The following is a 22,518-nucleotide window of genomic DNA, read 5'->3' on the forward strand; positions in this document are numbered from 1 at the left end:
GTCAAATGGCATAAATAAATTTTATGTATGATATCGTATTCTCATTGATGATTACTTCTAATATGTAAGAAGGTAAAGGAGAAAATTTACTGACCACAAAGGAAGGCATGGGGAATTGGAGATCTTCACTGCAACAACCACAAAATGGTAATTTTTGTGACATCTGGTTGGTTATAAAATCGTCCAAGATGACATGCAGAATGACTAACAAACCCCATAAAAACCTGATACCAACACACCCATATGATCCTAAACATTACATGTATAGAGCCATAATATACAATCTATAGAATGAAATACAATCCAATGCTCATGCCTGGTGCAACAATGCCAACATAAATACAAACCACGTCATAAAAACCTGAGGCCGCTCCCAGCAACCACCCTAGAACTGTAAAAAGACAAGACACTTAGTTAAGGATTAAAGAAGAGAGTTAACAGCAAAAATAAAATGACTATAACATGGAAAACCATAATCATCAGTGACCAAGTGGGACCACAGAATACCATTTTTCTCATCGGAACTTTTTGTCTTTCAATGGCCCCCTAGGTATCTTGCTCAGACATTTGGCATGAAAAACTGCATAGTGCTTCTTGAACTCCACTGTTGCTTTCTCCGCAAACGTGTCAACTCGGTCTTCATACTTATCATATAAGAAAGGCAGGGTGTGCAGTGTCACAAAAGCTTCATATAAAACAAAGGAGAACCGTCTTCAGATGCAATGCAAATGCAAACCAAAGTATATATTATAAAAATAGTAATATAACGTTACCAATATAAAACAAAGTCAAGAAGTTGCAGCAGCTTCCAATGATTGAAAGAATCCACAGCCCAGCAATCACCTGAAGCCAAAACAGAAATCAGGACCAATTCAAAGTAACTCAGATTTCCAAACTCTCTTCTATATCAGGGAGCATACAGCAAGGAACTTCTTCAGGTCACGTCCTGCCGCAATTTCCCTCAAAACAGAAAAACCCCTGTTGATCTCATATGTGAGAGAACGCGATATGTTCACAGCCAGATCTTCAGGAATGCTCACCACAGGAATGTGAGGCGGAGACCTACCATGAGTAAAGCACAGCAAATACAATCAGACAATTTCATGTAATTCAATAGCGGATCATAAGAAACAAAACCAGCAGTGATGATCTCACTTGTTTATCAAGGTAGTAGCATTGGACCAGAGGAAAAGTATAGCAAGGGACAGTATAAGACAATGACAGACCAAAGTAAGCAAATGGTACTCCATTAGTTCGAACAAGATCCAGATAGCCGTGGCCCCACCGAGCACAACAGCAGAGGCTTTCTTGTTCTTCCACAGGAAAACATCAGCAGCTGCAAATCATTCAGAAACATGAGTTATTGTAGAGCTCATATCAACATAAAGCTATTGACCAGTTATATAAAGCTACAAGATTATACAGGCTAATTACAGATTAGCTCTTGTAGCTTGATCTCTTTAGCATCCCGATCTCTATACTTTCAAATTTTATATTGAAATCTATATACTTAAAAATTATCATCACTGGTGTCGACAAACCAATTTAGGGTTTCATGTTCCTTCAAAACATTCACTAAAGATCTCGCCCTGGATTGCTGAACCCAGTTAGGGTTTTACGTTCATTTGAAATTTTTCGTTTGAAGGTGGTTGGTTAAATGGGGGTAAAACCCTTTCAAGAAAATAGATGCAAACCCTAAATAAATTAGCCTACAGATGGAGATCGAATTTGTCAAGATCGATAGAACTCCGTAAATCAGACTACCCAAGATCGCATTCGAACAGGCATCGAGAATCTAAAGAAGCAAGATCGAAACAAGAAACGAACACATTAAAGGCATAAAAGAGACGGAAGAGGGAGGGAGATCGTACGCTTTCCTCCGCCCAAGATCTGGTGGACGGGCTTCTCCCGGCCGAAGAGGTGGTAGATCTTGGACTTGACGGCCTCCGCGACCACCGACGCCTTCGACTTCTCGTCATCAGAATCCGACGACGACGAGTCACCGTCGCCGTGGATCTTTTCGTTTATCTGCTCGATCAGCGTCTCCTCCCCAAGCTCCGCCATCGCTACAATCGCCTCGGAAACCCTCTCTGTCCCTCCACGACTTGAGTCTTCCTCGAGGAGCGGCCTATGAGGAGGGCACCATATCAGTGTCTCGCAGAAGCGATCGGACCGTCAGAACTAGACGGCGTCAAGATCGTCCCAACGCACAAACATCGTAACGTCGAGCGGACGCGATTCCGTTTGCTAACGTCACCACTGCCGACGCCCGTACGTGGCACGGTGCGAGTGGCCGCAACTCCGCTGCCTTCTGCCGGAGGCAAACAAGGCACGACTTAGGATACGATCAAATGATGGGGTCCACCTGTTTGTGACGCATAACAATACGTGGCTGGAGATTGCATCAGTGTGATGGCCAATGGAAGGGTGAAACGTGGCAACAAGTGGGCGGCAATGAGACGAAGGAAGATTCTAGAGAGACTGGGAGGACCGAGGCTCGAAAGCTTGAAATCGCCGAAAGGTCCTATCGCGTACCCGTCTGGAGTACCCGATCCACGTACTCCGTCGGCGATAGCTTGTCAGTTTTATTAGGGGTAGAAAAGATGAGGACGGATTCCTCCCACTAACCGATTCTTGAGCTGTGCTTTCGGCGGGCCCACAAACCTATACTTGGGCTGGCGATGCTTTCCGCGGCAAGTGGCCATGGCGAGCGGGCCCACGTCCTCTGTCGTGTTTTCCTTTATTTTCGAACGGACATGTCAGGCGATATGATCAACTCTATGATAACTCTATTATAATGTCACTATCGCTCGTATTACGATGATTGCTTATTTGTCAGGGAAAAGACATTCAGGTCTGGATCAATCCGAATGATATATATATATATATATAGAGGATTATCGATAGTACCATTAAGGTGTAAACATGAGTGTTCCATCTACATTAAGATCAATATCAGGAGATATTTGGTGAGATATACTCTCTTATTTGCACCTCACCTTTTGTGGTAGAGAAATCGAGAAAGCATATTTCTAGAGAGAAATCAAACGAAATATCTCTTGCCTCCTAAGCACTCATATTTTTAGAGAATTCTCGAAATTCAAAATTTTTCTTATGAAAAAAAGAGGAGAGAGACAATTATCAATGTTTAATATCTACAAGGGCAAATCTTTACCCTTTGCAGTATTGCATATAGTCAACCTACCAAACTCGATCTCGAATATATTGCTATAATCCATATCGGAGGGTTTACAAGATGGGCAAAAAATATAGGGCAATTGTGGAGTTGTGGAGTAATACTACCGAGGATCCTTTACTTATCTAAAAGTTGGATTCGAAGAAAACATACAACTCAAAGCTCATCGAGCAAGTTGCCATGGCCAGCAAGTTCAGGGCCTAAAGGAGGTGTTGGAGTCAGAGCAATGCATGATACCGAGGTACTGAAAAGAGGCAATCATCGAATATAATACCTCCATTGGGTTTAGAAGGGGTCAAGAGAGGTCGAGATCACCTCATATCAATATGAGTACCATGTCTCTTTAGACCGTTTCAAAGTAAGGTACCTTGGGATGAAGATTAAGGAGGACCCATTAACCGATTATCCCGAGGATCAAAACATCTCAATGGTGCTCGAATTGCCTTTTGATGACGGTCCTAACTCACCACCTCACCTTAATGCTTAGTCTATTGTCTCATACTATGTTGGTTTATACTGAGTCATCGGGTCTGTCTACTTGACTTGTTCCTTATGTCTTCTACTTGTAGCATCATCGAGCATGTCTGTCCGATCAATCTTCTATCTTGGTAGGTCGACATCTCATTTTGAATTAGAGGCTTGATTGAGTTGATGTAGTTCTTTTTAAAATAATGAAACTTTTTTTCCTCAACTTGCAAAATCGATATATTATAAATATACATATACCTTACAACCAATGCCAAAGACATGGTAAACTAATGCTTGACATTCGAGACATAGTCAACCCAACTTAAGGGTAAAAATTCTTTAAGTTTGTAATGTGTCGTATCCTCGACAGGACCATCTCTTCCTAAGGCAATAAGTTCTATTACGAACGACCTTGATAACTCGATATGACCCTTCCGAGTTCAGTGCTAACTTACCCTAAGATATAGTTGGGTCGCTAACTCTAACTTTTTAAAGCACTAGGTCCGTTGGTCCAATTCTCCAAGGGTGAACATGTCGGTTATACAACTTGACTATCGTTTTTCTATATCTCAGTGTTTTTAGGTGTGTTTTTACTTTGACCTCACTAATTAAGTCAAGTCCAGCTCGAAGTCCTTTTTTGAAGATTTTCTTATCAAAATTCTCAACTCGAGATGTTGGAAAGATAATCTCGGGTGGTAGGACATTCTTGGTGCTAAAAGCTAAGTTGAATGACGATTCTCCCAACTCGATCTTATGTGTCATTCGAGAGGCCTACAAGATACTTGGTAACACATCTTAGCTCGTCCACCCAAATACTTTTTGCTTCAATGATCCACTTTTCTAAGTTAGCTTATGGATGAGTTATCGAGTTGAACCTTAGTTGAACTCCGTAGGATTGGCAGAACTCATTAAACTTCATATTGTTGAATTAAGTTCTATCGTTGATATGGCTCTTGAAATTCTGAATCGAGTAATGATATTCTTTCATACGAATCTCTCAACTTGTTGGTGGAAAAGATCTAAGGAACCTTCATTAGCCCGAGGCTGGTGGAAAGGGTCTAAGGATGTCCATACCCTACTAGGTGAAGGGTCATTCATAATCGATCGAACTCAAAAGAACTACTAATTGATATTATATTCGGGCAAACCTATAACATCTATGGCTAGTAAAACTCTTGTCGAAGTACTTTGAAGGTGAGGATTCGTCCAATAATGTATTTTTCACAAATACCCTCACGCACCTTGATGAGCATCTTCTCGACCTCTTATGGTGTTATGCATCTGAGTAATAATTGGCTAAAAGACATATGATATAAGTGATTATTAATTATGCAATACTTTACTTAATAATGCTTGACTATTTGGGCCAATGTGGGGTGAGCATTCCTTTTTTTTTAAGGATAGGATCTCATCCATCTAGCTCGGCTCTTCCCCAACTATAGTCACATCACACTCCTCAATGGTTTGGGTTGGTAGCATCTTGACCAATAACCAACTCTCCTTCGGGGCCTGAGTTGATGCTACTCTAACAAGCGCATCGACTTGGATGTTCTTTTCATGGGGGCCTTGTAACTCATTGAGTCGAGAAGAAACGAGAAGACATGAGCCCTCTCATGAAGGTTTCTATTATGAGCGATGGGTGAGCATCTACCATGCCTCATATTTCATTAGTGAATCGAATGACAGTCTGTAAGTATTTTATCCTCCCATTGTCTAAATCTGAGAAGCATTGCTACAGATAACCTCAGGTACATGTTCTCGAGGAAGTGAAGTTCGAACTCCCTTATGAGCTTTGTAAAAGAATCGATAGAAAGTAGCTTCAGTTAGGCATATTATTCTTGTGCTAAGTCTCTTAATGTGGTTGGAAAGGTGTAGTACGTCAGGATGTCCAAAGTATCATACAATAATATTTAAATGTAAAAAGCTGTAATGTGGTCTATCAAGTTGGCACTATTATCGAATATCTCCAATGACAGAGGCAAAAGCTTGCTAGAATCAGTTTTTCATAGATTTTCTAGGTGAATGACGATTGATCGAAAGTAGGGTCGACCAACGCTTCTCCTTTGGATTAATGGAACTCTCATCACATCTCCTCCAAATGTCGGTCCATTTACTATAGTTTAATTTGCAAGGAATTCTCTATCGAATCAGTTAATTGGGTCTCGGAGTCAAGCAAGATAGAGTGGTAGTGTGGTTTGCTGAATTCCATGGTTAGGGAGAGAAGTGCCCCCTCAGTTGGACGTTCAACGGGTATACGATGCTCTTGAGATGTCAACACCATATTAGGTGGGGGAACTTCGATTAGTGTCAATGCAGGTGATGGTTGAGCCGATGACCACAGTTAAGCTGGTGGCACACCTATTAGGCTAACTATGACAACTTGTATCATGCTCGTTAACATATGCACTTGTTAGGTGAGATTAAAGAACACTTTAGCAGAGACGAACATGTGGCCTAAGAATGCAAGGCTCAAGTTATTGAATAAACACCAATATCACATCGATATTTGCACCGAGGTGAATGTGTTCATATACAAAAAAGGTAATTGTCACCCCCATTAAGTGAAAGTACTATAAGTCAAGGGTAAACTCTCCTCGTTCAGTGTATTCATTGAGAGGGTCAACATGTAAGCGTTCTTGCAACATCGGACCCTCCTTTAAGCACAAAAAATGTTGAGGGAAGAAATCATTGAAGTTACGATCAACTCGATATTGTCCATACCCATATGCATAGAATTATTTGAGGTATTTTTGAGATGGAAACACTGAACTCCTGAGGTACCACTTTTATGAAGATCGAGGTCGATGGATGTTTCTCGACTTAGATTCCTTTGATGCCCAAGTTAGTAACCCGAGATATATGAGTATGAATACGAGTAGTCAAAGAAACGTAAACTTCCAACTTATTGTGTTGAAGATGAGTTTTATACTTGGTTATAAATGGGCAAAATATTTAATAGAATATCTTGCACGAAAACAACCTCTAACAGTCTCCCCTTGATCTCTTTTCCACATGGGCAATAAAGGTGAGAGCAGTCTATAACTGTTTACCTTGAACCCTTACCCACAACTGAAGAAAGGGTCACACCCCGAAGCTGACTTGTAGTGTAGGATCGCTGACACGAATGAGTAGGTACTACAAGATGACTCCCCCATGGGTAAGGCAGTCTATCTGCCAAGATCAATTCGTTCCCTCATACAAGCCAGTTCTCTGCGCTAGTTATCTGCAGGCCAACTCTCCATATTGGCTCTCTATGCACACGTCTCACGCCAACTCTCCACATCATCTCTCCAGGAAGGACCTATACTTTCGATCTTGAATCTAAGTCAAGCCGACTCGTTAGTCTACGGCCCAGTGTAATAACAACTATCAAAGCAGATTTATACAAACAAGGCTTAACACAAATGAATCGAATGTGACGACAAACAAGCTGAAGTAATTATTAGGCTACTCCAGTGCGGTCAACTGAATCATTGAAACGATCGGCGAGAAGACACAGCTGATTGCAATTGCTCTTCACTTCACGATGGCTAAGCAATCGGTGCCGGTTATCTGCTGCTCCGCGATGGACACTTCCATGGTGATGCTGCAGTTGAGCATCATCTCGATGTCGCGCTTGTACACGCCCAGCACGCTTACCCTCCCTCGGATGTCCGTGTAGCTCGTCAGCTGCAGCTGGGTGCCGCTGAGGAGGCCCATCGTGAGGTTGAGCTGCGTGGCGACGCGGTCGACGAGCACGTCCACCCGCACGCCCAGCCGCGCCGTGCGGTGGGCGGGCACCTTCCCGATCGGCGCGTAGGCCACGCCCACGGTCTCGCCGCTGTAGTAGAAGTCGGTGGTGCTGTTGCCGAACCGAAAGGAGGCCATGTTGGGGTTCTCGATGGAGATGTCGGCGTCGAGCGTGGCGTTGATCGACAGCGGGCGGCTCCGGTCGGTGCCGAAGTCGAGGTCGATGCGTTCGATGACGAGGGAGTTCATGGTGAGCGTTGGGTCCTTTACCTTGAAGAGGGTGAAGGAGAGGACGAGCACCACGACGCCTACGATGACCGCAGACGCCGCGCAGCAAAGGAAGCAGAAAAGGGCGCACCGGCGCTTGCGGAGGCGCCGCCCAGGTAAACGACCGATGGCAGCGGCGTCGTCGGTGGCGTCCGCCGAAGGCGATGACACCGCGACGGGCTTGGTCTGCTCCTTCTTCTCCATGAGCTGGGGAAAGAAGAGGAGGAGAAGAAGAAGGTTGTGAGCCTTATTGATTGCGTTTGTCTCGATTCTTTGTTTTGGATTAGTTGGGGCGAAGACGGTTGAACGGAGTTAATAGTTGGTTGAATTAAATGCTATTGAGTTGGTGAAGTTTCTTTTTAACTCGTTATATAACCTTTCCTATGTACATAGAAGACTGATGTTAAAACCAACAGAAGTACGCGCAAAGGTATTAATAATGTCTTAACTACATTGAAAATTCTCCACGAAAGGATACATTTCTAATCGAGTCCACCTCAACCTGTAAGTATTTAATTCCATCTTGCGTAGTATTTTTGAGGAGGAAGAGGAGAGGCTAGTGAATAGCGGCATGCATATCTTCAACAAGCTTGGTCAGGAAGTCGTCAACGGTGACATAGTTGACTTCCGGATAAACATCACAAGCTTCCACCACAACAACTGGATCAATCTCAAAGTTGGTCTGTTCTCCATTTATATAGACCGAGCGAGCTGCAGCGAGCAGCAAGTTGAGTGGGAATGGAGAAATCTGCATCGAGGTAGCGAGCATATACCTTGAGTCTTCTTTAGGAGCTTCTCTTCAGGGACGTAGCTCCTGTCGAGGATCTTGCCGCTCTTCTTCTCCCAGAGGGATACGAGCTCGTTAAGAGTGCAGCAGTTAGCAGGCGATCTCATGTAAAGAAAGGGTGGCTGGAAGACCTTTGATGTCGCGGTCGCCTACGATGGAGGCCATGTGAGTCGGAGGAGCAAGGAAGAAGGCATGGACGAAGAAGTAGCAGACGAAGGCGGGAGGGATCAGGCAAGGTTTCGTCTGTTGTTTCAGGCTCAGTGATATTATTGGATTATGTTAATTATACCAGATTTGATGAAGAATTATTGATATATATATTCGATTGTATCTCGGTATCATTTGGTTGAGAAAAGTACAAAAACATCATCTATGATGCTGTGTGCATTACACTTGGATCAGAGATCGAAAAACTTACGTTGTTTGTTCAATTTTGTCGTATAGTTGGCGGATGATCTTTTATTATTATTGTTGGATGTTAGAACTGTTGATAATTATAGTTGAAGTTATTTTCTAAGTTGTTTGTGCTAAAGTTGTTATTATAGTTGGAGCTTTGATAGTGAAATAGAAGATGATGGCTCTAAGTGTTATCCTTGTGTTTATTTTGTCTTATCATTTGTTTAAAATCTTATTATTTTGATTGTATTCTTAAATTTTTTTTATTGAATTAAGCTATAATAGTTGGTCCCGTCTTTTTCATTTCTCATCGTAGATACACTTCATTGATCATTAACTTATCATACAAGTGAAATTAGTAAGTCACATGAATTGTTATTATTAATTTTTTATATTCGTCTTTTAAACTGTTAAGAATATGAACAATGATTTTTTCATTACTTACGGATGACATATTAAAATCAAATCATATATAATAACTTTTAAATTTTACATATAATTAGTAATATTAGTTTTTTCTTGAATTATTTTCATTAAGATAAATAAAAGCCTTAATATGCGAGTTGAGAATGATTAGCGAAAGTGATTTATAACTTTGGGTCCTACAGTACCACATGAAGAGATTGGTGATGTCATAAAGTCAGTAATTAAGGCTTGAATGGTTTGTAGAATAAGTCAGTAATTTATGATTATGATTTGTTATTAAGGTTGGTTCTTCTAGTATTTAAATATTTTTAGATAAACAATTGAGGGAGCTATTGACGTAGCCTAATACATAATTAAAAAAATAACTTAGTGAACTATACTTGTTAGAATACATAATTATCATTTTTGGATAATTGGAAGAGAATTAAAATGATATTGGATATAACCTTAGTAGATTAAGAAGAATTATTGTTTCTAGATAAAAAAACCAATCGTAGTGTCATAACTTAAGAAAGAAGACATATTGATGATAAATATGTTGTTGGTCGAATACTATGGATATTTGAAGGAAGAGATCTGTAATATATCAAGCAAATTAAACATAATGAAATGTCACATTCTGATCAAATTCAATCAAATTTGAAACGAATCAGATCCGATGGATGAGGTGGAGCGGATCTGATATAGATCAAATATGGAAGAGATCAAATAAATCAGATTTGATGAAGTGGTCTTTGTTGTTTACCTTCTGATCTGAACAGATTTGATAAGGTGAAACTAATCTGATTAGAGGAATGTAGCCACTATGGAGTGATCTGGAATAGATCGATTGTAGTGAGAACGGTCACGCCGTTGCCGACGAAAGTGCTGATGACCACAGCCTTAGTCGGGTGAAGACCGGTGGTTTCCTTTTATGGGCTTCTAGAAGCCCAAACCCTTGTTATGAACAACCGAAGCACAGCTGAACATCAACTCAAAATTAACAATTGGCTTCTAGAAATTGCAATGTCGGACGATTTATGAGACGGATGGAATCGCAACAGGCCATGCATGCACTACCCAATACTTACTGACCACCGTTGTAACCTACATAGCTGGGCTGGATCACATACGAAATGTACAACAAGATCGCACTTCCCTTCTACTCCCTATCGACTGCTGCGAATAGGAAAACCATTTGGACGCCAACCTGCCACAATGGGATCCCAGTGGCGGTCCCACCACCACTTGCTGTTTAACCAATCGCACCCGTCCACGAATGCTACCTCCACTAGCTGTTCCAGCTGTGGCGCACCTGTCTCTCTCTTGTAGTGGTCAATCATGAAAACCTTTTTTCCTTCAAGACGTGTTTACATCTACTTCTAGAAATTCTCTCTCTCTCTCTCTCTCTCTCTCTCTCTCTCTCTCTCTCTCTCCTCATCTGTATATTAATAAATAAAATAAAATAAAAAAGGCTATACATTTATTATATACCGTGTGGATAAGTAATGCGATCAGAAATGCTCCTTGTGGAACTCAAATCTGGTGCTGCTTTTCTGGTTGTATTCGTAGCACAACTTGTTAAGCTCCTGCGCCAACACCGGTGCACCACAATAGAATACTCCTGCGCGCAAGACAATAGAGTAAGCGTCTGCCTTGACAAGAAAGCCTCAACACTTGATAAGATCCGCAGTAAATTGCAACTGACCTATCTTGGCGTAAGGGTGCTTAGAGCATATCCTAGAGAAGACTTTCTTCCAATTCGGCCTCGCGAAATGCGTGCGCACCTTCAAAAGACAAGAACACTTAGAATGACAAGATTCGGTAGGTTAGCATAAACCGCAAAGTGAGCATGGGGTTTACTCTGGTGCCCGAAACTATGTCGACGCCATTCTTAGCATGATTGAGAGCTTGGATCATGGTGATCAGTGCCGATCTAGCGTCTCCTTCCTCGTACACGCTTGTCAAGTAATTGTGCATCTCGATTACGCCCTAATTCGATCCCATTTTAATGAGCGAGGACTGATAAGTGAGCTCTTCATATCAAGAGTTCCAGGAGAGTTTGTAGGCTTACCCTTTGATCTAACTCGGCCACTTCATTCATAACTCCTTTGAACCAGTCAAAGGAGCCTTGTTCACGTGTCACCCAATAGAAGTATGCATTGGTGGTTCTGAGAGTCCACCTTACTCTTCGCGAAGCCCTCATAAGCGTGGCCAAATCGACACGCTCTCCGTTTTGTGGCTTCGGTGGGCAATCGTCCAAGAGCGCCTCCTGCAAGCACATAGGCAATCGAGATACTTGGAAAGAGCTGATATTTCGGAAGCTGCACGAATCAATGAAATGGACTAATGAAAGGCGTGGTGGCGCTTACGTTTTCCTCCTCCATTTTGACTATGTTGTTGAGGAGATCCTTCAAAATGCTAATGAAAGGCGTGGCACCGATTCCAAGGCCGACGAGCAGAAGAACGTCGTACTTCTTGTAGTCCTGAGCTGGAGCACCGTAAGGCCCGTCTATCAAAAGCTTGGGCAGGCTGCAATTAGAGGGATGAGAGCACCGGCTCTGAGACATCACTGTGAACGTCATGCTAACACTACAAGTATGTTTCCCACGAACCTTTTCTTGGTGGCCTCATCGGCTCTTAGAAGGCCACTCTTTCCCGCCACCGGAGGTTCACAGGCCGCCGCAAACACGCGTCGTAGTTCTCGTGTCCAGTCACCCAGTTGTCTTATGTGGACGCTTAGGTAGTCATCCCCCGGAGCTGAAGTAATGGAGAAGGGATGCCTGTGATAGAAAAGTATATAGAAAGAGTGTCACATAAATAAGAACTCTTACATGCACATATGTATTATAATGGTTTGGCGTCTCAGGGATTACCACTCGAAGGGCGAGACGGCAGGGCACTGAACAAACATGTACTGACCACTCTTATAGCGGAACGCTACGGGCTTCGACATTTGTAGCGTGAGAACATTGCCAGGATATATGGCGACCTGAACACATACAGAAGCCAGTTATCATGCAGAATATTGCAACGCTATGCTAGTTTCTACTGTTGCGGAATCAGTGAGCTACCTTGAGGAGCCGAACTGAGTAATAGCCGGACCTCAGGGCTCTTAGGCTTCTCTCCCCAACGTACAACAGAAGAGGAACTGCAAGATACATCCATGTCTGCATCACGGAGCAGAGTATGCATAGCATTCCAAGCACTCATTAACAACGTAAAAATCAAAGACCTGACGTAATGTAAGAATGTTACCGTCTTTCTGTACCACTCGTGGATGAGGTAGAGGCGTTCTCCGTGGACAATGAGCAACACGTAGACGATGACAAACAGGTGGTGGGAGTACCAGAAAGCATTGAAGCCGGTCAGCCTGTCCAAGGGCTTGGGGAACCTCACCAGGCTTCGGCGGAACCAGTGCGTCGCGAGCGTGAAGGCCACCAACATGCAGACCACCATTATGATGCCAGTCACGCCCTCGAGGCCTCGTACTAGATCCAAGTATGTGGGCTTGGTTTTTCCGAAGTAAGGGCTTAAGGGCGCATACTTCTCACGCGAGGCCGAGATCAGATGGGGGAAGTCGCAGGTAACATGGACGCCGGCGTGGAGGATCACCCCGACCACGATGGCTGCCGCTATCGTCTAAATCGCATTAAAACAGTTAAATCGGACTCGAGAAGTATCGATACAGTATTCACACGAATCGAACCGACCTTATGAAAGTTGATGTTGTCGTCGAAGGGCAAGGCACGGGCCAACCGGGTGGAGCGAAGCCAGGTGATGGTGTTTCGACACACAGGGAGGAGAATGAGGGCCATGTTGAACTTGAGCGTCTCGGCCGCGCCCTTGGCGGTGGTGATGCAGTACCCCATCACCTGGAACGCGTACCTGTTCCGGTACTGGATGAACTTCCAAGAAAACAGCCCGGCCATCACCCCGATCCACAGTGCCATCACCCACAGCCGCTTCCAGTTCTCCTCCAAGTAGTAGCCCAGCTTGGTGCTCAGCTTCCGGATGGGCCCCTTCTTCCTCAGGCCAGCCAAGTTCTGGCTCAGTGCCTGGCTCGTGTAGCTCAGGGCCTGACTGTAGTTGAGGTACGTGTCCCTTTGCAGCAGCAACATCTCCAGCTGCCAGAGCTGCCAAACCAGGTACAATCCTTCAGACATTGGAAAAGGACATAATGCGAATCAAGCTTCGATTAGTTTATTAGTCGAGCTCAATTATTGAGAACGATACTTTTTCATTTCTATCAACACGGTTTTCTTCGCTACACAGCCACCAGCAGAAGGCAGTGGCTGACGGGACATGGATTTGGGGAGGGGAGGGGAGGGGGTGTCACGGTCGACAGTCGTTCAACCACTACGATGGCGAGGAAAAGCGATGCTGCACCACGGAATGGCGATGAGAAAGCAGGAGGTGGTTGTGGTAGAAACGCGAGCCGCATGCCGATCATGTTGGACGGCAACCTTGACGTGGTCTCGGCCTTCTAGAAGTGGACGCGGCGGGTACACATCCATGACGACTCACACCAGAATACGCCAACAAAATAAAGTAAAGGGAGTATTCCGAGAAGTCAAAAACTTGGATGGGTAATTTTGGAACCAGGCTGCTTTAGAAATAGATATATGGCGTTCGTCGATGGCCCCCACCAGAAAAAGGAAATAAAAAACACACTAGTCTTCGATCAAACTCGACCCCAACATCGAATTTTCCACAAGTGTAAGAGTTTGCTCGATTTATTATTATTGTATCATTTCATTAGATTTTAAGGATAATTATATTGCTACAGGTCAATAGACGGCCGCATAACTACGTGGTGGGCAGCAATTGGCAATGAGGCTATGCGACGGAAAAGGTATATTAGTCGTTGCCTAACAGTACGTGGCGTGTCCGAGCGTTATTCTACACTGCATACGTTTGGTGGATCATATAAAAAAAAACAAACAGGCAAAGAAATATCCACAACTTTCATAAAAAGGAGAGAGAGTGGGGTTGCGTGGGTTCGCACCTCGATGTAGCCGAGTCTCTCGGGATCCAACTCCTCCATGATTAGAGCTGCGTATTCCTCAGCCTGTTCCTTCAGCCTCGACAGCTTGTTTGCGGACGCGCTCAGCATTATTATCTGAACATGAAAGCTGCTCCATTAGAAAAAGAACAAACAATTCCCAGCATCAAAGTCTGCTTTCACTGACCTAAACACCCCTCACCGACTACCGCTCGAAGCCGTTTACCTCATCATATTCTTTTCACAATCCCCCCACTATTTCCTCCTAACAAATTTATACGTTCATACAAACGAAACGGAAAGTTGGGCGGCTGAGGCGTGCCGCGAGAACCGGCAGGTGCGGGTGGTTGGTTCTGGTGGTGACGGTTTCGCTCAACAACTCGTATGGGTTGGATGTGTGTTCAATTACCAGAAAACAAAAGTGAAAATTAAAGATGGTGGGAAAGTCGAGCAAATTTGAAATATCAAAAAAAGCTTAAAATAAGTCGTTAGGACATTCCCACGTTGCGCATGTTCACGACTCAAGGAAGAAGAAAAGCAGATCTGACGGAGGGCATTTACCTCTTTTACTTCCTCCTCGGTGATCCGGCCGTCCTCGTTCTTGTCCACCCTGAGGCCACACAGCGAAGGGATCGATAGTGGAATGGGTTAAAAGATGATTCTGAAGAAAGAATGACAAGGAAGTTGTTCATACATGTCGAAGAAGATCTCGAGGCGAGAATCGAAGCTTTGATCGGTGATCTGACACCAGAACTCGTGCAGCTCCTCTTTGCCGATCCGCTCCGCGTTCAATCTTCTCCGCCTGGTCAATGCGTCGAACAACTCCAATGCGAACTCCTTGGAGTCCCTCATGCCTGTTTCGGGCATGCCAGCCGTTAGTTGAATGAATCGTCGGGTTGATTGCGGAAAGGAGAGGAGTGAGGGGTGGAGAGGGAAACCTATGCATTGGGCGAAATCGGAGCGCGAGAGGTAGCCGTCGCGCGCCAGCTTATCGAAGTTGCTCTGGACCTCGTTCCACGCATCGACGCCGTTGGCTTTGTTCCCGCTGATAAATCTGAGGCCACGGAGGGCCTTCTTAGCGCCCGATCGGCTCCGATCCAGCTGCGCTAGCTGCCGCCGCGCCGCGCGGGCGGCCAGGGCGGAGTCCAGCGCTGGGGACACAGCTCCGACGATCCCAGCAGAGGAGGAGGAGGAAGAGGCCGCGGCCGCACCCGCTCGCGACGGGCCGTGGCCCCATGTGAACCGCTTGAGCTCGGCCTTGAGGTCCTCCTTCAGCTGCCGCGCCCGCGCTACCGCCTCCGCTTTCAGCTCCTGGGAGAACTGCCGCAGCCGGTGAGACGAGCTCCGCACGATCGAGGGCGATCGCGAGGCAGCCGACTCGGTGGCGTCGGACAGGTACCCGGCGTCCGCCACGAAGGCCGGCTCGACGCTGCGGAGCACGATTGTATCGTCTCCCTGGAGGTCGAGCGTCACCTCCACGAACTCCTCCTCGCTCTCGTCCGGCGCCTTCCCAGAAGTCCCCGGCGACGAGCCGGCACTGATCGCGCTCCCTCTGGGCACCGTGTCCGACGCCCATCGCCGTTCGTGCCGCGCGGAGCTTCTCATCCCAAGCTATTCGACTTCGGACCTCGGAGCGGACCGAGGGGCCGCGAGGCTTTTGTATGGCTCGGAGATCAACGAGGAGAAGAGGACGACTGTTATAAAGGCGTCGCCCAACGCGCTTGGAATCTTTTCGGAAAAGGCACCGCTACGCGTCGACGCCAAAAGAAGGGAGTTAAAGAGCGGTATATATAGAGCAGCACTCAATACTCATCAATGACGAAGCCACACAAATAAATTAAAGGAGAGCGAGGAAAAGGACAGGGAGAGATCACCGTGTGATCTGACGAGGAGGAGGAAAGAGAGGGAAGGGAATAAACCTCTTGCCATCTTCTTCCTTCCAACTTGCAGCGAGATTGCACAGAGGCCTCTTCTGATGGCAGCACCGAGAGGGGGTGGGCTTTAACCAAGGCATGCAGCAACGACTGGGCATTTATTTAGGAGAGTGTCATAATAAATGAGTGATAGTAGGTGGCTACAGTGCATATAATGTAATGTAATGTAATGGTCGTGGGTGATGGCAGTAGACGTGGAAAGTGGAGGGAAATAAGGGGATAAGAATCGGCAGAGTTGAAGTGCAGAATCATGCCTGCTAGTGGGATAAGAGCCTCTCCAGTACTTAATACATCTCTACGAGAAAACTTACATTGGAAGGCAGGAAGAGGGTTTGCAAAAGTCTACGAGCCTTACATTGGTCCACCTGCCAAAGACATGTTTGTATGGAAAAGATGTACTCCCCGTTGTACTTTCATATGCTTCAAATTTGCCTAAACCCGGTGGCTCACCTGCATGAGACAGTGACGATTTAATGAAACCCTATCTAATGTCACAATGGCGGAAGCATACGACATGATGATCATCGACCCATACATGTCGATAGAAAATTCCTCATGTCATGTGGCTCTCATATGCTTCACGTGTACGTACACCAGATAGCCATTTCTTTTAGATCCTTAGAATTTTTGGTTGGTAATGCTTGGTAGAGCCACCGAGGATTATATATATATTATGATGTGCCCATGCCAATGGAAGTCAAAAGTTACACTGCGTAAGAGATTGTAGTCTTGAGATTAACAGCATAAAGATAGGAGTGTTACAAAGATTCTGCCACTGCGATGATTGGTCAAGTAGTATACGTTGAAACGTGCGATCTGCGTGCCGTGTTCGAAGGAACAGCAGAGTAGATCCATTAATACTGATCTTTTGCAGAAGAATTAAGTGAGAAAAGTATAGAGGAAGTGAGAGGGAGGGGAGGGTGGGTGAAGCTGCGCTTTCTCGAGAAGGATGCATATAGGCAAAAGCGACTCTCCCACTCGTCTTGTGGTTTCGAGAGCCAAAACAGTCAAAAGCCTCACCTCCTCCCAATTGATACCCCTTCACAAAAGCAAACGAACGAAACAACCCAAGTGGTCTGCATCAAAAACGACTGCTGCTGATGGTGATGCCACACTGTATTCTGCAGGCTCATCAACTACGCCGACTGGTCATAAACATCACAAGTTAAAGCGTCTTAACGAATCCATGTTTCACTCCCTGATGCAGTTCCTGCAGGAAGCCAAGGGAGAGACGAGGAGTTTTGTGGCTCCAGTTGAACGGGAACAACCTCACAAGATGTGATCTCCATGGAACAGATTCAGACATGACAGATGACGATTCATTTCACCCGCACCCTCTGCTTACTGATCCATCGTCGACCGTGTCATTCTCCAAGGTTGGTGGGTTTTGTTGACTTCGAACGAAGGAAGCTCGGCGTCGCAGTCTAGCTTGGCCACAAGTCTTCTCTGGCCTCTGAGGCAGCAAGATAAAGCTCGAAGCAATTGTTTTTGGATTCACCTTTGGCTGACGCCAGTATTCCATATATACCAATGAGATTAGTACATGCTTGAACTTTATTATCATCCTTTTCTCTCTCTCTCTCTCTCTCTCTCAGAGGAGAACAAAATCACTAGTCGAACGAGGCGGCGTCAAGTTCATTTAAACGACATCACTGTCCGATTTCTGATCTAACCACTTTAATAACCAGGAAATCAAACAAGCTAACCGGATCGGCTTTTTGCTGATAAAGAAAGGGTTTTCCGGAGAGAACAAACTAGAAGGAGCTCCGAAGTCCTGCAAGTTGATGTAAACAAAGCTTTCTTTTCCTTGGTTGGTTAGTCCTCCAATGCTCCGAAGGTTGAAGTCGATATATATCATCTCCTATTTAAACACTGTTATCAACGAATACAGGTCGAAGAAGGAGAGAGGTGTTAGCGGACATCAGGCCACCGAGCGCTCTCCTTGCAGAAGAACTCGATCGGTTGGAGTCATGCTCAACTCACTGTGAAGATTCTCGGATACGAAGGGACACCAAATCCAATCATAGACGTGCATGAATACACACCAAATTATCTTGAGTGGCTTTACGTTCATTGGCGTTGTGCGCGTCTGTTTCCTACGGATAACTGCATTCCTGTGGCCCGTGGGATCTAAATGTGCCACGTGAGTAATGAATAAAAAACAAGGGTTGACCATGGTCGTCCCCATCATAGGCCCATAACCCTGTGTGAGGCCCAAGCCCATATACTTTGAATGAATCCAATATCATTGATTTCATGCGTAAATCTTTACTCCTCAAGAAAGCTAGACTTATATTATGATCCAATCTTAATGAGGTCCACATGTGACAATAGAGAGTCTAGGAAACCATAATTAGGATATTTATCTCCTAATGTTATGATCCAATCTTATGAACTTTCCTTGTATTGAATATTAACCCACCGTCGCAGGGTGAGGGACTGAGGAGGGACGAAGGGATCAAAGCGTTCCACTACACCCCGTTCATGGCCGTGCATTTTGCGACCTATGAGGCCGTCAAGAAGGTTCTTTACGAGATGGATAGCGCCGAAGAACGACAGCAAGGGGAGGCCGTTTGTCCCCCTGACGGCAGATGGTGCGGACGGCGCCCTGGCAAGCGCGGGCGTGTACTCCAAAGCAGGACTCCTGAAGCTTCTTCCCCGTGATCCTCCAAAAAGTCAGCTCAATTATCTGAGATTTCCCCCTTTCGCATTCTTGTCTAAGAAGTATAAGACATTAAGATGTATTTTACTCGGACCAGTAGACGAAACTGGAACGAAGAGAATCATATCAGTTCCATCCATCCTAGGTTGCCTTGTCGGCTAACCATAGTTTCATTGTCTCACTCACGCTCTGCAGCTCCAGCAAGAAGTGCATGCAAATGATCTAAAACCTAGAAAAGCACATTGAGATCCAAGCCATAAAGTTAATGCTTTGCATTTGTGCTGTGGTGTTCTTAGCTTAACTTTTAGTCGATTGTAACTTGGAAGATAGAAACAGCCGACTCCCACTTCTGTCATCATCTCTCTGCTTGACTTGATGGTGGTGACAGCCGCATTGAAGTTGGGTGGTTGCTTAAGTCAAGCCTCCCGACCTTGAACTATCAACATGGAGCTCTTCGTGTACCAAATCCAAAAGATGATAAGTTGAAGGATGACAAGTTGGCACTGCAAACTGGATATGTTGTATTGATACGTGAGATCGATCAGATAGAGATTCATTTCATGTTGTCAACCACTAAACAATACGACTACATATATCGGAATTGGTTTACAACTTCAGTGCAAGTTTTTATGCTCCTCCAAAACAAAATAAACAAGTTATTGAACTTCACAGCTATTTTACTATTTTATATATCAGCATCGAATGCAAGAGTTCGATTTATAGATTTGCAAGCAATTCAAGTCTTTCATCAGATTTCTTTCACTATATAATTTATTTGAGGAAGCTACGAAAAATACGTGACACGAAGCTTTCCCTGTAGAACAACATAAACCTATGAGCAAGTGAAGATTTAGATCATAGGAGCAAAGATCCAAGAGAAGCATGTAGTATTAGAACAATATTTGATGTACGATAGGGCATGCAGAAAGATATGGACATGTACAATTAGGAAGCCAATCTATTAGCATTCTCTTGATGCAACCATGAAGAACAAAAGATGACACGCTTCTTTTCAGAAATGACTCTCTGGCAAGCTTATCAGTTTTGCTTTCTTGTTTAGCTATAGATTTGTGTCTGTGTACAGAGATCATCTCTTTGTTTCCTCACGGAAAAAGAGAGAAGACATGAAAGTAAACTAAACAAAATTAAGTAGGTAGCTACCGGAACGAGAGGAACGCTCAGCTGCCACCGCCGGCTGCCGCCGCTGCATTGCTGTTAGCCAGCCAAGTTGACTGGAAGAAATACTCCTCGAAGCCACCATCGTCCGCGAAGAAGGCGGAGCTGACGGACACCCTCCCCGGGGATTTGGTGGTTCCGGTGCTGGTCGTCGACCCATCTATCACCTCCATGCCCAGGAAGAGCATGTCGTCCTCGCCCATCATCTCCACGTCTCCCACCGTCAGCTCATCCTCTTCTTCCTCCTCCTCGCTGTGCTTTAGTATCCGAGGTCGACCCCGGGGAAACAGCTCGTTCGCCACCGAGTTCGCGCGTGGTGCTGCGGCAGCCGGCGACGACAGGGGGCTCGAGGACGGGTGGCTGCCGGGTGACAGCGGATTCTCTCCGTCTCCCCTGCATCCAGAAGATGCAAGCGGCGGCTGGGCGGCGGAGCTGGGATGCGGTAACTTCTGGCGAGTGCTTCCGGAGAGGGAGTTGCGGTGGGTGGGGACGGGGTGGTCGTGCTCCGCGGTGTAGGTGATGACCAGCATCCCTGGCTCCGCCCGGCTTCGCTCCACCTGTTTCCGAGCCTGGCATCCTTTGGAGCTGCTGCACCTGTAATAGCCTCTGCTCACACCCAACCCACCCAGTGGAGTCTCATCATCAAAGATCGGAGAGAAGCAAAAGGAGGAGATGATGTCTTCGATTATAGCCTTACCTTGGATAAGGAGAGCCTTTGATGGGTTTCTGTCCATACTTCCGCCAAGCCCACATATCGGGAGAGATTCCATCAGCTGGTACTTGACACACCACTTTCTTGTGCTGGTTCTTCCTGGTGCAACAAATCCCCAAACTCACTCCTTTGTGTTGTCTTCTCTGATAATATATAAAGCGAGAGCAGGTGGGATTAGACGAGATGAGCAGATAGAAGGCTACCTTCTCTTAGAACGGAGGGGGTTTCGGGAGACCGGGGGATGAGGCTGCCGAGGTTGCTGCTGGAATTGATGAGGAGCGGTGGCGAAAGCAGGGAAGACAGAGGCAGCTGGGGAGCAGGAAGGGTAGCTCGGCTTCGGGACGGGAGGTGGTGGTTGGAGCTGCCGTTGATGATGGGGTTTGATGCAGGACTTGCAGTGCTCCTCCAGCTGGTGACGGGCGGTCGGCGTCTCCATCGGATCAGGAAAGCCAAAGAACTCGCCCGTTCCTCCTTTTTGAGGAAGAGGAGAAGGAAAAGAAGAGAAGGGATCCGGCGGATCAACCGCCGTGGCCGAGCAGCCCCTCACCACTGCGCGTAGATCCCAGTCGTTGTCGTCCATGAAACGCGAGCTGAAACGAAGTGGAAGATGGGGCGCTAACTTTGTTCTCATATGATCCTTTTCCAAATTGAGTTGTATGGCATTGGGATCTACCCGTGGCATTTATACCGACGGGGCATGGTGGTGGTCACGGTGGATGCAATGGTGGTGATGGTGGTGGTGGTGGTGGCAGTGGCAGTGATGGTGGTGGGTGGTGGGGCTAAAAGCAGCCGGGAAATGGCAACGGATCACGACGATCTCCTTCCTTTTATCTCCTCACCTCATCTTAATTAGAACACCTTTGGATATGCCAACTTGACTTCGCCAAAGGTCAAAGGAGCGAGGATATCTCGCTCGATCTATCGACTACCCTTTCTGTCTCTGTCTTCGTTCATCGTAAAGGTCGTCTCTTCGCTTCCCTCCACCAATCCAATTCCAGCGTCCAGACTCCATTATCTATCAGACGAGAGGCGAGCGAGAGAACGCCACTCCCGCGCTGTAATTTGATCTTTACGAGAACATTTTTCATCCCCATCCCACCGTCGATCCAGCGATCGGTTGGATGGGACCGCAATCCAAGTAGATGGACGGTCATAATTAAAAGATACAACCTGCACAGGCTTTCCGAATCATAGCGGGATCCAATATGGTCCTTACGTGCGGATCCGGCTGTACAACCGGGTTTGTTGTTGTTGTTGTTGGGAAGCGTGGGAGTGATCTTTATGCTCACCTCTCCCTCTCAAAATATCTATAAATATCTTCTTCCGCTGAATAGTGGGACGTCGGCTTTTCAAGAAAAGGAAGGAGTTGCACACGCTACGGATGTAGGATTAGGGAGCAGTGAGTAGGTTGCGGCCCACCTCCACTGCATGCCGCAGCGCAGCCATGGCTATCTCTCTCTCTCTCTCTCTCTCTCTCTCTCGCTCGCTCTGCATCACCAGACGCCAACAAAGCCCATGGCGGGTGGTCGACGCTATTGACTCATGCCGATGCCATCATACCATCAGTCTCTCTCTCTCTCTCGGCACTTGGGTGATGGAAAGCACTGATCTAAATGTGTCCTCCTTCTCAAAGATGCTTGTTAAAGATCTCAGATACATCCAAAAAAAGAAGAATATATATCGGCAACTGTACCACAAATGATTGCCACAGTCTAAGACGAACCTAATAAATATGGAATAATAAAAATTTAGTCGGATGATTGTAATGTTACTTAGCAGTG

General features: G+C 45.7%; 4 protein-coding genes across 4 annotated transcripts; all 4 read right to left on the minus strand.

The window, feature by feature from the left end:
- Positions 1 to 201: 201 nt before the first annotated feature.
- LOC135649832 (reticulon-like protein B2) lies at positions 202 to 2,135 on the minus strand. The gene is made up of 6 exons (XM_065168701.1): positions 1,872 to 2,135; positions 1,156 to 1,336; positions 921 to 1,062; positions 774 to 843; positions 508 to 685; positions 202 to 391 (listed from the first exon to the last, which is right to left on the minus strand). The coding sequence occupies exons 1-5, from the start codon at positions 2,062 to 2,064 to the stop codon at positions 516 to 518; spliced, it is 756 nt and encodes a 251-aa protein (XP_065024773.1). The 5' UTR covers positions 2,065 to 2,135; the 3' UTR covers positions 202 to 391; positions 508 to 515.
- A 4,886-nt stretch (positions 2,136 to 7,021) lies between these two features.
- On the minus strand, positions 7,022 to 7,919 carry LOC103997016 (uncharacterized). The gene has a single exon (XM_009418137.3). It carries the CDS (start codon positions 7,862 to 7,864, stop codon positions 7,181 to 7,183), a length of 684 nt encoding a protein of 227 aa, XP_009416412.1. The 5' UTR covers positions 7,865 to 7,919; the 3' UTR covers positions 7,022 to 7,180.
- A 2,341-nt stretch (positions 7,920 to 10,260) lies between these two features.
- Positions 10,261 to 16,252, minus strand: LOC103997017 (respiratory burst oxidase homolog protein A). Its single transcript, XM_009418138.3, has 15 exons — positions 16,173 to 16,252; positions 15,192 to 16,000; positions 14,948 to 15,107; positions 14,815 to 14,863; positions 14,257 to 14,370; positions 12,962 to 13,384; positions 12,507 to 12,890; positions 12,323 to 12,418; positions 12,125 to 12,240; positions 11,864 to 12,031; positions 11,621 to 11,780; positions 11,323 to 11,520; positions 11,112 to 11,240; positions 10,957 to 11,035; positions 10,261 to 10,872 (listed from the first exon to the last, which is right to left on the minus strand). Exons 2-15 carry the CDS (start codon positions 15,856 to 15,858, stop codon positions 10,763 to 10,765), a joined length of 2,853 nt encoding a protein of 950 aa, XP_009416413.2. The 5' UTR covers positions 15,859 to 16,000; positions 16,173 to 16,252; the 3' UTR covers positions 10,261 to 10,762.
- Positions 16,253 to 19,781: 3,529 nt separating this feature from the next.
- LOC103997275 (WRKY transcription factor 22-like) lies at positions 19,782 to 21,382 on the minus strand. Its single transcript, XM_009418444.3, has 3 exons — positions 20,941 to 21,382; positions 20,723 to 20,836; positions 19,782 to 20,631 (listed from the first exon to the last, which is right to left on the minus strand). The coding sequence occupies exons 1-3, from the start codon at positions 21,366 to 21,368 to the stop codon at positions 20,028 to 20,030; spliced, it is 1,146 nt and encodes a 381-aa protein (XP_009416719.3). The 5' UTR covers positions 21,369 to 21,382; the 3' UTR covers positions 19,782 to 20,027.
- Positions 21,383 to 22,518: the final 1,136 nt, after the last annotated feature.

Source organism: Musa acuminata, chromosome BXJ3-9 (genome assembly GCF_036884655.1).
Source record: "Musa acuminata AAA Group cultivar baxijiao chromosome BXJ3-9, Cavendish_Baxijiao_AAA, whole genome shotgun sequence".
Classification (NCBI taxonomy): Eukaryota; Viridiplantae; Streptophyta; class Magnoliopsida; order Zingiberales; family Musaceae; genus Musa; species Musa acuminata.

Excerpts from the sequence above, each read along its gene's own strand:
- LOC135649832 (XM_065168701.1), bottom strand. The coding sequence starts at position 2,064 with ATGGCGGAGCTTGGGGAGGAGACGCTGATCGAGCAGATAAACGAAAAG. Across the intron at positions 1,337-1,871 it reads GATCTTGGGCGGAGGAAAGC|CTGCTGATGTTTTCCTGTGG; the intron begins GTACGATCTCCC and ends AATGATTTGCAG. Across the intron at positions 686-773 it reads CTTGACTTTGTTTTATATTG|CTTTTGTGACACTGCACACC; the intron begins GTAACGTTATAT and ends TTTTATATGAAG.
- LOC103997016 (XM_009418137.3), bottom strand. The coding sequence starts at position 7,864 with ATGGAGAAGAAGGAGCAGACCAAGCCCGTCGCGGTGTCATCGCCTTCG.
- LOC103997017 (XM_009418138.3), bottom strand. The coding sequence starts at position 15,858 with ATGAGAAGCTCCGCGCGGCACGAACGGCGATGGGCGTCGGACACGGTG. Across the intron at positions 12,891-12,961 it reads ACAACATCAACTTTCATAAG|ACGATAGCGGCAGCCATCGT; the intron begins GTCGGTTCGATT and ends AATGCGATTTAG. Across the intron at positions 12,241-12,322 it reads ACTCAGTTCGGCTCCTCAAG|GTCGCCATATATCCTGGCAA; the intron begins GTAGCTCACTGA and ends GTATGTGTTCAG.
- LOC103997275 (XM_009418444.3), bottom strand. The coding sequence starts at position 21,368 with ATGAGAACAAAGTTAGCGCCCCATCTTCCACTTCGTTTCAGCTCGCGT. Across the intron at positions 20,837-20,940 it reads CCCCTCCGTTCTAAGAGAAG|GAAGAACCAGCACAAGAAAG; the intron begins GTAGCCTTCTAT and ends TTGTTGCACCAG. Across the intron at positions 20,632-20,722 it reads AAAGGCTCTCCTTATCCAAG|AGGCTATTACAGGTGCAGCA; the intron begins GTAAGGCTATAA and ends GGGTGTGAGCAG.